The sequence below is a fragment of the Hordeum vulgare genome, chromosome 4H, assembly GCF_904849725.1.
Source record: "Hordeum vulgare subsp. vulgare chromosome 4H, MorexV3_pseudomolecules_assembly, whole genome shotgun sequence".
Classification (NCBI taxonomy): Eukaryota; Viridiplantae; Streptophyta; class Magnoliopsida; order Poales; family Poaceae; genus Hordeum; species Hordeum vulgare.
The window spans coordinates 419,750,003-419,763,186 of NC_058521.1; the positions used below are offsets into that span (position 1 = coordinate 419,750,003).

Sequence of the window (13,184 nt, forward strand, 5' to 3'; positions counted from 1 at the left end):
ACAAACTTATGTTGAAACTGTTGGAGTTTGATTTCAAACTAGAATATAAAAAGGTGAAGGACAATATAGTAGAAGATGCTCTATCCAAAGAAAGACAACTAAATTCAATCTTTGTGATTACTCCTAAATGGACAAGTGTGTGTAAAAATGTTATGAGAAAGATAGAAAATGCAAAGAGTTATTACTGAAGCTCATATAATCTCCAAATCATATTGATCAGCATGACTCCCTACAAAATGGGTTCATGAGGCACAAAGGAAGAATTTATATTGGAGATGAGGTGGAACTTGAAGCTAAATTGCTCTATGCATTGCACTCTTCGGCGCCAGGAGGACATTCTAGTATAAAAGTTTCCTATGAAAGAATTAAGAAGACATTCTATTAGCTTGGCCTCAAAAGTGACATGGATAAGTGGGCTACTGAATGTCATGTTTGGCAGAAAAATAAAGGTGAATCTTGTCATTATCCTGGACTGTTAGACCCTTTGCACATAAATGATATGACATGGACTCATTTGAGCATGGATTTTATTGAGGGACTACCTAAATCATAGGGAAAGGAAGTCATTCATGTGGTGGTAGACAGACTAACTAAGTTTGCACATTTCATCCCTCTGGCTCATCCTTTTACTATCAAACTATGGATCAAGCATTCATTGACAACATCATAAGATTGCATGGACCACCTATTGCAATAGTATCTGACAAAGACAGAATTTTCACCAGATAGTTGTGAAAAGACATTTTTAGTGCACTCAACATTGAACTCGGGCATAGCTTTGCATATCTTTCAGTCCAAACTGAAAGAGTAATGCAATGCATTGACAATTACATAAGATGTTTGACTTCAACCCAGCCCAAGCAATGGGTAAATCACCTACCTATGGTAGAATATTGGTACAATAGTTCCTTTCATTCCTCTCTACAAAAAAACTCCATTTGAAGCAGTGTATGGCTACCCTCCTCCACAAATCAATATATATATCATACATGACAATGAAGCAAAGTAACTTCTAACTCACATGCAATAACTGTTCTCAACTCTAAAATAGAATCTGCAACAACAACGCATGAAGAAATTTGTTGATTGTGAGTGTGTGGAAAGATCATTTCAAGTGGGAGATGTAGTTTATCTCAAGATGCAGCCATATCGTCTGGATGCTTTTCATGCTAAAACCCATATCAAACTTCAGAGCAAGTTCTATGGTCCGTTTCGACTTCAGCATAAGGTGGGCAATGTTGCTTACCACTTGCTTTCACTAGAAGGGACAAAGATACACCATGTGTTCCATGTGAGTGAGCTCAACTGACACATTGGACCTCGTGTGGTTTCATGTGCAGATTTACCACTAGTCACCAATGTCATCACACAAGAGCCAGTGTTTTTTAAAAAATTGCACACACGGAAAATCCCTCAAAACAATCAGCTCGTGATGCAGTTGTTAGTACAATGGGGAAATTTTCCTCCTAAGAAGAGATTAATTTCATCAAGCACACTTTCTTGGCATTCTTCGAGCAAACAGTGGAAGAGTGGCACCAAGGTAATTGAGCACTCCTTGAGGATATGTTGGTTTTTCCAAGAGGGCATTGTGAGGAGCGGACTTTCAAGTTTGGTTAACGATGCATCAGACTAGGGATGGCACCCGCAGGGTATGGATACGGGTGGAGCATCCTCATACCCTTACCCGTCCCGCCTGAGCTTACCCATCACCCTTACCCATACCCATCAACGGGTATAATTTTTTCCCATACCAGTTACTCGACGGGTTAGACAGATACCCGCACGTAAAATTACCCATGTATGCAAAGCATCAACTTGAACAACTTAGAGTCATAAACTGCATTATATAACATAGTTTACAAAAATAGATTATAACAACAACATATGCTTATAACCAACATCATATAGTCATAAACAACAACACATAGATATACATTTTGAGTTCACAAATTCTTCACATAGTTTAATTGTAGAGATAACTTTTAGTTTACATAGATTTTATATGGGTACATGGGTATGTGGGTATGGGTTATTTCATCCCATGCTCGTACCCGCTCTATCCAATGGGTTTTAGATTTTTTCTATTGATATGTCCATCAATAAATTTTTGTTCCATACCCTTACCCTAATAGGGTTTTTATCTGCAGGATACGTGGGTAATGGGTACCCATTGCCATCCCTACATCACAGTAAAGAAAATCCAACTGCTCGCTTTGCTCATCATGGCACTGTACCATTTCACCCCATTGTCCTTTTTACTGTATTTCTTCTACCTTTGTCCAGGCTATATGACACCAACACACAGTGCGTGTACCCCATTCCAATTTCCTGAGATTTATCTCTGTTATGCATTATACCTAAAGCTTACAGCTAAGAGTGGATATTCGCTCGCATATACTCTACTTTTGGCCTAGAACCCAAACCCTAGCTCAAATTCTACGGGGATATCTGACCATCGGTGGGAGCATGGAAGGGGAGGAGAGAGAGGTGGACAGCGGGTCCAGAGTGGCGGCTGAAGGAAGAGGTGGGCTCAAGATTCGTATGCCGCGAGAGAGGTGTATTACAATGTTTTTTCTCTTTTTCAGTTTGATCAGTTAATTGATGCCAATTAGGCCAACAACGCCAACTACGTACCGCATGGGTAAAAGACAAGGAATCTCTACTCATAATGTCTCACTTGGTAGCCTCCCTTCCATAGGTTTTTTCATCTCACCTTCACCTGGTTTTTTTCGTCCGGTTTAATTTCATCTCACCTCCCAGTCCCCACTCCCACTCCTTGTTGACCTAACCCTCATTCCCCACCCTTCCCGATCCACTCCTCCCACTCTCTCCTCCCTCCTGATCTGATCAGCGACATGGTGCGCCGCCGCCCTAACTCCCGGCATCCGTCCCCGATCGCGGCCACCCCGTCCCATGCCTAACCATGGCGGCGTCGCCCCATCCCCGATCGCGACCACCCCACTTCGCCCCCCCCCCCCCCGACCGCGGCAGGACCGCCTCGTCCCCGACCATGACCGCCTCACCCTGTCCCCGACCACAACCGCCCACCTCCGTCCCGATCATGGCAGGCCCGCCTCTTCCCCGACCGCTGCCGCCCCACCTCGTCCCCAACCACGATGGCCCCACCTCGTCCCTGATGTGTTCCGTCAAGAATGCCTCGTCCCCGATCGCAGTCGCCCCACTCCCTCCCGGCCACAGCAAGCCCGCCTCGTACCTGAGTGCTCCCGCCACACCCCGTCCCCGACCATGGTGGCCCCACCCCGTCCCCGACGTGTGCTGCCCCTACCCAGCATGCAACTCCAAGACTCCAAGTCCCAATGTGTATTTTGTGTTGTTAATTAGGATGATATGGTGATGTTTGGATTGGGTGATGAACTGATGATATGGTGTTGTTATTGGGTAATGATATGTGTTCTTAGGATAATATATGGTGATGGTGTTGTTAGGATGATATGGTGTTGAATAGATTTAGTGATGATTATATGATGATGGTTGGGATGATATTGTGCTGTTAGGAATGAATGATATGTTGTTGTTGAATAGATGGAGTGATGGTTATATGGTGTTTTTGTGCTGTTTGCAGATGATATATTTGGAATATGACACGTTTGTAATATGTGTTGCCCTGTTGTGTATATGGTGCACGTGAATTTAGGAGAATTAGAAGGAATGGAGGGTGGTGAACCAGATTACCATCCCAAAGAATTAGAAGAGCGGGGTGGCCCGATGCAATTGTTTATTGTACCCGCGGATCCTCCTCGCACTCGGGCGAAATGTGCAAGAGCAAGGGGAAAACAGCCAGTAGATGATGTTCATGCAGAGGAAGGAAGTGTATCAACAACATAAAAAGCACAACCTACTTCCGAACCGAAGCCTAATACTTCCAAACTGAAGTCAAATGTATGGATGGACTTCATAAAGATCTCCAAAGATGGCGTGGTTACCCAATGAACACCCATTCTTCTCGTTGTTGTTCTTTGATATTGATTTTGATGCATGATATTGATGTCTTGTGAGTAGTGACTTCCTCCTAACATATGAAAGACTCATTCTAATTTGTTGTTCCTCTTCTAATCTACAGGAGTAGGATTAGTTGCTTCCTAGGTTCTATGCCAACTCTCATTATACATGTTTTATCACCACCGGTGGCTATGAATATCAGTAGTAACACCATTATTGGGTATGCACAAAAGCTTTATCTTCTTTCTTGAAGTTTGCACATGATGGGTTTGGATTACATTAATTGTCGTCTATCAGATACATTAGTCCGACATGTGTGTATGTTGATTGCATTATATACCATAGGATGCAACGCCATGTTTTTATTTTCTTGTATCACACACATCCTCAAGTTGTAACATAAGTCGTGCTTGCCCTGGAGTGTGTTCCCTTGTTTTAACAGATGGAATACGATCCCATATGCCAGTACACGTTTCTACAGACAGAAAAACATTGGGGCACTTGTGAAAGACATAGGTTATGTCAAGGTATGTTGTGGGGTGTTGTTTGTGTGTGTTTGCCTATTTCTCCAAGACATTAGTTTTTCTGTTTTGGAAAATGTACTAAATTGTTGGCATTATGTAAGGTACATTTGCCATAGCAGTAAAATACCACATGGATTGATGAAGTTCATTCAACAGATCAGCGGAGTAGGGATTTTCGGGTGCGCTACAAGGTACTAACATTGCAATTAGGTAGTTAACATTCAGATTTGGTCGTTGTTCATTCTTGCATAAATGGAAGCAGTGTGATACCTTTTTTTAATTCTAAAACTATGAAATTAGGGAGAATTGAGTATATAATATATACATTGTTTTGGATAATCCTATGCCAAATGTGATCGAGTTCGTGTGTTAAACAACTTGCAGATCTTGTGTCATGGTCATGGGCTTTAAAGTGTTGTTTTCCATGTCGGTTTGGGTGCGAGTATCAAGGAGGAATAAATGTAAAGACTTTTGTATTTTTCTTATATGAATGTTAACAAGGTTGAATTACAACATCCATCAATTCTCAAGTTGAAGCTATATGTGCTATTTGATTTAGATATTTCCATGCACATGTGTATTTGGTTTTGTAGAAGAAAATAAGCTTGTAAATATATATTCTTTGCCTCCATCAATTTGTGTGAAATGAAAATCCTTTCTTCAGAAGAAAAAAAAGTGAATACATAGGTGACGGCCTTTTAGGTTGTTAATAATTTCTTCAAAGCTTTTGACAATTCTTGATAAAATATGGTTTTTCTTTTCTTTTTTGTATTGACATTTTCCCGTGTGTGTACCCTCAATCTGAATCATACCACGATTTACCTTGCCATTAAATTTCTTTACTGAGAACTACTCATATTTCATATTATTTATCATATGATCTAGATGGGCCATTGATTGTGGCAACGAGATTGTATTTGATAGATGCAGACAGTGGGCGGAAGAAGGAGGGTGATATAATGGTAAAGAAAGAACTTGACCATCTTTTAGTACATGTTTAGCATAATTGGTTATACCCACTTTGCAACTCACGAGCAATTACCTAGATCTGAACTTGTTGAATTGGTATTCGCTTTTGATCCATTTTCCCCATGGAATCAGAATGTTGTCATGGCATAAGTATAGTCCGGTGTTTTTGCATCTTTGATTGGTAATATGGTTGCATTACACTGCTTCCCATTAGGAGCTTTGATTATGTTGTAGCTTAGTTCTTATTTCCTGATCATGCACCTCTGTTTTTTTTGTTTTGTATTGATTGATGGAAGATCTTTGTACAGAACTAAAGATTAGGAGGATGGGAACATAAGAAACAGTCCCAACAAGTCTTGTGATGGAGGTAAAAATTACTTTTCTGGTAAATTTTGGTCATATGATTAGTGTAACATGAATTGTACATTCGTTCCACGAAAAATAGCAAATTGTACATATGCAAATGGTCGAGTGAAATAGTGAATTGTTTTTTTCAAGGAATAAAAATGTGGGCTTTTCTATACTTATGCATGATTACACCATATTTGTTTTCATCATGTTATGCATGGAAAGTTGATAACACTAACTATAGGTAAGATCTTATACGCGCACTTCTATCTGGATTTATCCGTCTCTACTAATTCAAATTACATGTAAATTATTAAATTGTGCAGCAGCCAAGGACGAGGCATCGCACCGGCAAAAGTGACTGCAATGAGGGGAGATACTAATCTACATCATGGATGTCTAAGCCACTAAACTTAACTATAAAACTAGGCCTAACTTAATATTTATGTAGAACAAGAGCAGAAAGAAATTTGCAGCAGCATGCATGCCTTCTGTAAACAAGTGATGGGATTTTTAGTTCTTCGGCAAATAATTTAGTTTTGCTCATATGTGGTTATCCCCATGTATCGATCTACGATGAGCAAAACTTGACCAATACATAAATCATAAAATGATATACCATGCACCTCCGTGTTACCCAATGTGTCACCTGCTGCTACTTTGCCCGAGCATGATGTCAATCATATTTTTATTCTTATGATTCTGATGAGTAGTTGTGGTTTCCACTATCAAAGTCTTTGTGTTGAAAATTAAAAATACTTCTATGTTTTATTTCATTTGTTTGTACTACTTCATCTTCATAGCACAAAGGTGTTTGCGCTAATCTCTAATAGAGGAGCAGTTATGCATTTTGCACGGGTTGTATTGTATATATTTCTTGGTATGTTATATTTTTGATGAAAATGCATCAGTGACATGCACCCATGTTACTTCTTGAGAAAGAAATAATGGTGTGTTTCATTATCAGAAAAAATTGTTACAACGGCTATAATGGAAAACCGTAGCGAGCGTGTATTTCGGCCATGATGGTTTCCGTAAGTGTGTTTGTTTATCCTTTTGCAATGCATGGACATGTTTGCTATGTATTATTATGGGCAATGGAAATTCATAATATTTTATTTGATCGAAGATTCTGAAACCAGTGAAGTATCTATGGGTTGGTTAGGACGATGCTCATATTGTTTGAAATCGAACTATTTGACACTCATTTCAATCTCAAGTTTTATTACCGATGGGTGTGTTGCTCATCATGCGAGAGAACTAGGACACAACAAAGTAGCTATTGTTAGTGGTGTGTAGGGGTTGAGGAGCATCGATATGAAAGGGATGGACATCGACAACATTGACTTGAACGACATGGTACCGCACATCATGATCCATGAGAAGGGTGTGAGAGAGGAGAGATGAAAGATAGTGTGTCTATTGCTGTATTGGAAGACCAACATCAACCTTGAAGATGGCTTTAATCATTTGTTTGATTAATTTATATGCATTGTAGCTTGTCTCGTCAACGTTGTTGCTTGCTTGCACAGGAATTTGACATGGCAAAGCTTATCTTGGAGATATACTAGAAAAATAGTGGCGGCTAAAGTTAAAAACTCAAAAATTGATGGATCAATGATCAATCTATATGGCCTATTGTTGAGGAGGTGTGCATGCGATCGAGGGAGGAGTTCGGGGTGGCATGGGTAAGGTGCTTGACTAATGGAGTTCTTCATTGGCTAGGGAAGGAGGGTTGTGCAAATAACTTGTGTAAAACTTAAGCCAGGTACCAGTCGGTTGCATTGAGGATGTTTTGGACACTCATTGTGCTGAGAATAAATAAAACACAACTTGTTTCCAACTAAAAAATCATTTTTATTTGAGTTGTTATTGATAGTCGGATTCGCTCGGATTTAGCGAATCCACCCCTATAAACGTCCACAATCACGGCCGAACAGTATCCGTTTTGAGCCCCTATTTGTGTGTGCATGTAATCATACTCTTCATTTTCTTCCTTATACAACTGATGACTTGCATGTGATTGATAGAGATGGAAAAAAAAAAATGTGGCCGTACATGGCCGATTGACCAAATGCATCACCCTCATATTTGGTAGCTCGGACTTTGATGACACGAGGGATTTGGTTAGGTCACTTTTTTTTATGTTGTTCGATCATCAATTGAAAGATACCTTTTTCTTTTTCTCTGTTCGATCACCGACTGGAAGTGTCCGTGGACGTTTGAGCAAGATCAGATGCTCTAAGATTATTGTGTTTCATAGTGTGATGTGTGTTAGCTGATTATATAAAAAAAAAAAAGCATGTTAGCTTAGTCGACATTGTTCTCGGGCGTTCTACTCGTGTAAACAGTGACCGTATCCTGAGAGCATCTAGTGACCCTAAATCATATTACCTCCGTCTAAATTACTTGAGCAAACGTTCTTATATTACACCGTATCCTGAGAGCATCTAGTGACCCTAAATCATATTACCTCCGTCTAAATTACTTGAGCAAACGTTCTTATACTATGGCACAGAGAGAGTAATTCAGGATGGAAGGAGTAAATTCCCGACTACCGTGACCAAAGCAGTAATACAGGACTACCGTGACCAAAGCAGTAATACAGAAGTTACAAGGTACTCCCTCCGTAAACTAATATAAAAGCATTTAGAACATTACTTTAGTAATCTAAACACTTTTATAATAGTTTACAGAGGGAGAATCTCACAAGGAAGTAAACACAGCTGCGTTGGCAATACGATACCAGCAATTCCATGAAAACTAGCCAAAAGGATGCTGAAATATACAAAGTAAACAACAGCTTTTGATACACCAAAAATATGGAGACCGATACATAATTAATGTATGATAACCTACACCTTCTAAAACAGAGGGAAAACAAGCATCTATTTCGTAATGCAGTAGCTGGGGAGCATTTGACATATGTTGTATATAGTGCTTTCACCATCCACAAAACTGGAAAACTACGACATGGAAGATATCATGACAATGGTGGAGGTCAACAGTGATGACCAAAGCCTTTGGCAGCGCTGCCCAAATTCCAAGGGACCAGAAGAATGACATTAATTCAGTTCCTACTAGCAGCTCTTTCCCTCTCCCTCTTATTGTGCAGCCTCTCCAGGACACGCTTGGCCTCACATGACGGGAAATTGGTCAGATCATAGTACTGTGGAGCTATATCGATCAGCCTGGGAACAAAATACAGAAGGACGACATTGTCAATCAAATACCTAATTGAACAGTTTCATTTCACACTTTAGACAAGGACTTACCACTCTCCACGGATATCGGTGACTGTACGGATGAAATTCCTGGTGGTCAGAACATATTCATTGTAGATGACCCACTCCGGCTTATGGTCCATACAATTCGAGGGATGAAGATGGACAACCTGGCAAGGAAAGAAGGGTGAAAAGCTGCAATACAATACTCCACAAGGGAAATAAAATAGAGAAATCACAATACCAACCTGATTATCCTTAACGGTCAAGTAATGCCCAGTTCGCTCCAAATGAGCAACCTGCATAAAGTACCCCGAAAGCATTGCTTTCCTGATATTGACATAGTACTCACGACTGTTGAAGTCTGTACTGCACATCTTGAGGTTGAATCTGGTCATGATGCGGACAAGTTGTTGTCTAACATTATCAGCAGACTTCATCGCCCGGGCATTGACAAAATTCTCATAACACCATGTAGGATCCTCATCTGCATAGTGAAGGAAGAGTCTGTTAGCCCCAAAAAATTGCAGTCTGACCAGATGTAGATCGAATAAGAATGGTTATAGGCTTACTGTTTTGCTTGTATGCATGGTACACATTCAGAAGTGTGAGATGATCCCCGTCGATGTGCCCAAATCGAGCCTTCGCCTCATCAGCAGCCTTTTGTGCCTCCCTAGGCCGGAGAAAGCAATTGGGTACTAGACAAAGGATATGGTAATAACAGACGAAGCCCATGGTTGGTCAGCAGATGCAAAGAGGCGAGACGATACCATTTGCTTTGTCAGAATAACTCAACATACAGCAACTATCTGCATCAGCCTAAACTGTATGATCATTTCGATCAATAGCTCTAGAAGCCAGGTGCATGACAGTTGCTGATGACAATACACAATATACAAACAAGAGAAAATGTTGGAACTGCACATGCACTAGTCTGTATGCTAGAACCATGGCAACTTGCTTGCACACACTGGTGCAAGCAAAACAGTGCATGTGCAACATATAACAACATGATAATGTAGTTGTAGAAATGGAATTCAGAGAGAGAAATTGTTAGTTGACATACCTGATAGCATGGCAGATATTGAGAGGATCTCATTTGAACAGTTGTACCTTGGACTGATGACAAGCATCTTTGACATCTGTGGGTCTAAGGGGAACTCACTCATCATTTCACCTAAAGATGTTAGGTTGCCTTCATCGTCGAGTGCCCCCAAATAGTTCAGAACTTCCAAGGCCCTCATTAGAGTTTCAGGTGCAGGAGGATCCATGAAGTCAAAATGCACTAAATCATCAATTCCAAGCTTCTTCAGAGTAAGAACTGTGTTTGCGAGGTTTGACCGAAGGATTTCTGGGTAGGTCTGCGGCTGTAAATCACCATTAAAACTCTTCTCTGTGTACAACCTGAAGCACTTCCCAGGCTGCGTTCTTCCAGCACGACCAGCTCTTTGATGCGCACTTGCCTTGGAAATTGGAGACACCAAAAGGGATTCCACCCTTATCCTTGGATTGTAAACCTTCTGTTTGGAAAACCCTGGATCTATAACATACACTATACCATCAATGGTTAAGGATGTCTCGGCAATGTTTGTGGACACAACAATTTTCCTTCCAGCAGGGCCTCCCTCTTTCAATGGAGGTGGGGCAGGGTCAAAAATCTTCTGCTGCATTGCAGGGGGGAGAGTAGAGTACAATGGCACGACTTTAACTGGGCCAACCTGATCACCCATGTTATTAACTTCCTTGTTTATTTTTCGACATGCATCCTCAATCTCCTCTTCTCCAGTGAGGAATACAAGGATATCACCAGCAGGTTCACACATATGTATCTGCACAACTGTCCTGATAGCGGCTTCTAGATAGTCCCTTTCTGGTTCCTGGGTATAGAAGATCTCAACCGGATGAAGTCTACCAGGAACCTTCATCAATGGTGCCCCACTGAAATAACCCTGAAACTTCTCTGCCTCAAGAGTAGCACTCATAACAACAAGCTTCAAGTCAGGCCTGTTCTTTAGAACTTCTTTCAGAAGCCCAAACAGAACATCTGTTGCCAACGTGCGCTCATGAGCCTCGTCAAGAACAATCACCTTGTACCTTTCTAAAAGTGGGTCTGCCATTGCTTCTCTCAGAAGCATACCATCTGTCAAATATCTGATAGGAAGCAATAGTGTTCAACACAACATGATTAGATCAGAATACCTAAAAAAGCAAAAGAAACATACACTTCATATCAATCAGCCAAAAGGATGGTGCAACTGATACTGTTCTTCCAAGAAATACAAGAACCAGAAATCTTACTTGAGAACAGTTTTGTGACTGCTGCAATCTTCGAATCGGATACTGTAACCAACTTCCTCCCCGATTGTGACATCCATCTCCTCCGCGACACGCCGAGAGACCGACATTGCAGCAACCCTCCGTGGCTGGGTGCAGGCAACCATAGAGCGGTTGCTCAAACCTTCAGCCTCAAGCACAAATTGGGGGATCTGTTCCACACAGAACAAATCAATCATCGGAACAAATCAACCAATAAGGAGAGACACCTCATAATGACCAAATCACCCTAGTTATGAAAGCCTACACAAGCATAAGCCTAATAAATTCACCATAGCACCAGGTATCTAGCCTCTAGAACACCTCCTAACTTTTCAATCCAAAAATTAAGGGCACAAACCAATAACCTAAGCAGCACATACATGGAGACGTATAGGATATAGGTGCAGATATCATACCTGAGTGGTCTTGCCACTTCCGGTTTCTCCGACAAGGATGAGGGTCTGGTTGTCGCGGAGAACGCGGAGGAACTCGTCTTTCTGCTGCCACACGGGGAGCGTGCGGCGCTTCTCGAGGATCTCCAGGTACCGCGCCGAGTAGGGCCGGCCGTTCCACCGGTTGATGGACGGATTGGCCGCGGCGGCGGCGGCGGCACCATTGATGCCGGCGCGGCCGAGCTTGGAGGATACGGAGGTCTTGTCAACCACGTCGAAGAGGCTTACCTTGCGCTTCCGCTCCGTCCCCATGGCGGCGGCGAGGGAGGTCGCTGGTGTGCGGAGGAGGAATAGGCGGGAGAGGGGACGGGGTGGGGAGGCGAAACCCTAGCTCCCGTTTCTGGAAGAGCCGCCGGATTTATATTTTGTGAATTGCGCGATTCTTAGGTCGGCGTGGGGATGCGAGATGGGACTCCGCTCGCGTGGTAGCGGGTTCCCGTGCTTTTCGTTTACCAGCCTGGAAGGCGCCCTTTGTGACCTTGCACTTGCAGCCCCGATCGCCTTCGGTTTTCGTGAACGTGTAAAACTTGGTCTTCGGCTCGAGTCCGTTTGGACAGAGCCACAAACTCAAACTCGGTCTCATGCTCGATGGCCGTGTTAAAAAAGACAAGGGAAACAATTATCTTCCACCGGCGGGCTATCCGTCACGTACGTAGTCGTTCGATTTGATCAGATGGTCGCACAGCATCGTGCGTCTGTCAAAGCCGCATTCGTTTTCTGCAACTCATCTGTTGTTTTAAAAATGGTTTTGAAGCTCCGGCTTCTTACTTGTGCACGCTGCGCATCCTACTCGGCCCCGACGACCTCGCCGCCGTGTGCCTGGTGCCGCACAGCCCTCGCCGGAGCTGCAGCCGTTGCCATGGCCGTCCGATCTGCTCCACCTCGTCGTCGCCCTGAGGCCCCACCGACGCCCAGATCCGGCGGGGTCCGCAAGCCGCCGCACGGTCCCCTCCCGCCACCACCGCCACCCCCGTCCAGCTCCCAGTCGCGTCCGCCATCCTTCCCCAGCGCTCCCCCGTCCGGGCCTGCCGCCTCCAGCATTTCGCTCCAAGATTCCTCTGCCGCAACTCGCGGTGGCTAGCGCTCGGGGTCGCGGCTGCAGTCGTCGTGGCGCTCGTCTTCTTCGCGAGGAGGTGGTCCAAGCTCCGCTACGGGGAGCAGGAGGAGTAAGCTCGTCGCCGGGAGCAGGAGGAGGAAGCCCACCACCGGGAGCAAGAGGAGGAATATATTTTTTTCTGCAACATCATCTGTGTTGCAAGATTTTTTTGCAACAAATGTCATGTTGCAGGAATACGACATAACAGTACCTATGACGAAGAAAAAAATTGCAACCTAACCTATGTTGCAAAAGCTTTTTACAACATGGCCTTTGTTGCAAAAAAAACTTCCGC

General features: G+C 42.9%; 1 protein-coding gene across 3 annotated transcripts; it reads right to left on the minus strand.

Moving 5' to 3' along the window:
- Window positions 1–8,532: 8,532 nt before the first annotated feature.
- On the minus strand, window positions 8,533–12,246 carry LOC123448799 (probable pre-mRNA-splicing factor ATP-dependent RNA helicase DEAH3). 3 transcript variants are annotated; one of them, XM_045125819.1, is made up of 8 exons: window positions 11,758–12,246; window positions 11,324–11,511; window positions 10,092–11,176; window positions 9,598–9,723; window positions 9,274–9,512; window positions 9,077–9,195; window positions 8,943–8,992; window positions 8,533–8,833 (listed from the first exon to the last, which is right to left on the minus strand). In XM_045125819.1, the coding sequence occupies exons 1-8, from the start codon at window positions 12,043–12,045 to the stop codon at window positions 8,745–8,747; spliced, it is 2,184 nt and encodes a 727-aa protein (XP_044981754.1). In that variant the 5' UTR covers window positions 12,046–12,246; the 3' UTR covers window positions 8,533–8,744. The 3 variants fall into 3 exon arrangements, with proteins under 3 accessions (XP_044981754.1, XP_044981752.1, XP_044981753.1); XM_045125817.1 differs by having other exon boundaries at window positions 8,533–8,992; XM_045125818.1 differs by lacking the exon at window positions 11,758–12,246 and having other exon boundaries at window positions 8,533–8,992; window positions 10,092–11,224; window positions 11,324–11,415.
- Window positions 12,247–13,184: the final 938 nt, after the last annotated feature.

What these genes read in the sequence shown, in the direction of transcription:
- LOC123448799 (XM_045125819.1), bottom strand. Translation starts at nt 12,045, where the DNA reads ATGGGGACGGAGCGGAAGCGCAAGGTAAGCCTCTTCGACGTGGTTGAC. An exon ending in CCATGCATACAAGCAAAACA is followed by an intron (nt 9,513 to 9,597) that starts GTAAGCCTATAA and finishes TTCACTATGCAG; the next exon opens with ATGAGGATCCTACATGGTGT. An exon ending in TGACCGTTAAGGATAATCAG is followed by an intron (nt 9,196 to 9,273) that starts GTTGGTATTGTG and finishes TTTCCTTGCCAG; the next exon opens with GTTGTCCATCTTCATCCCTC.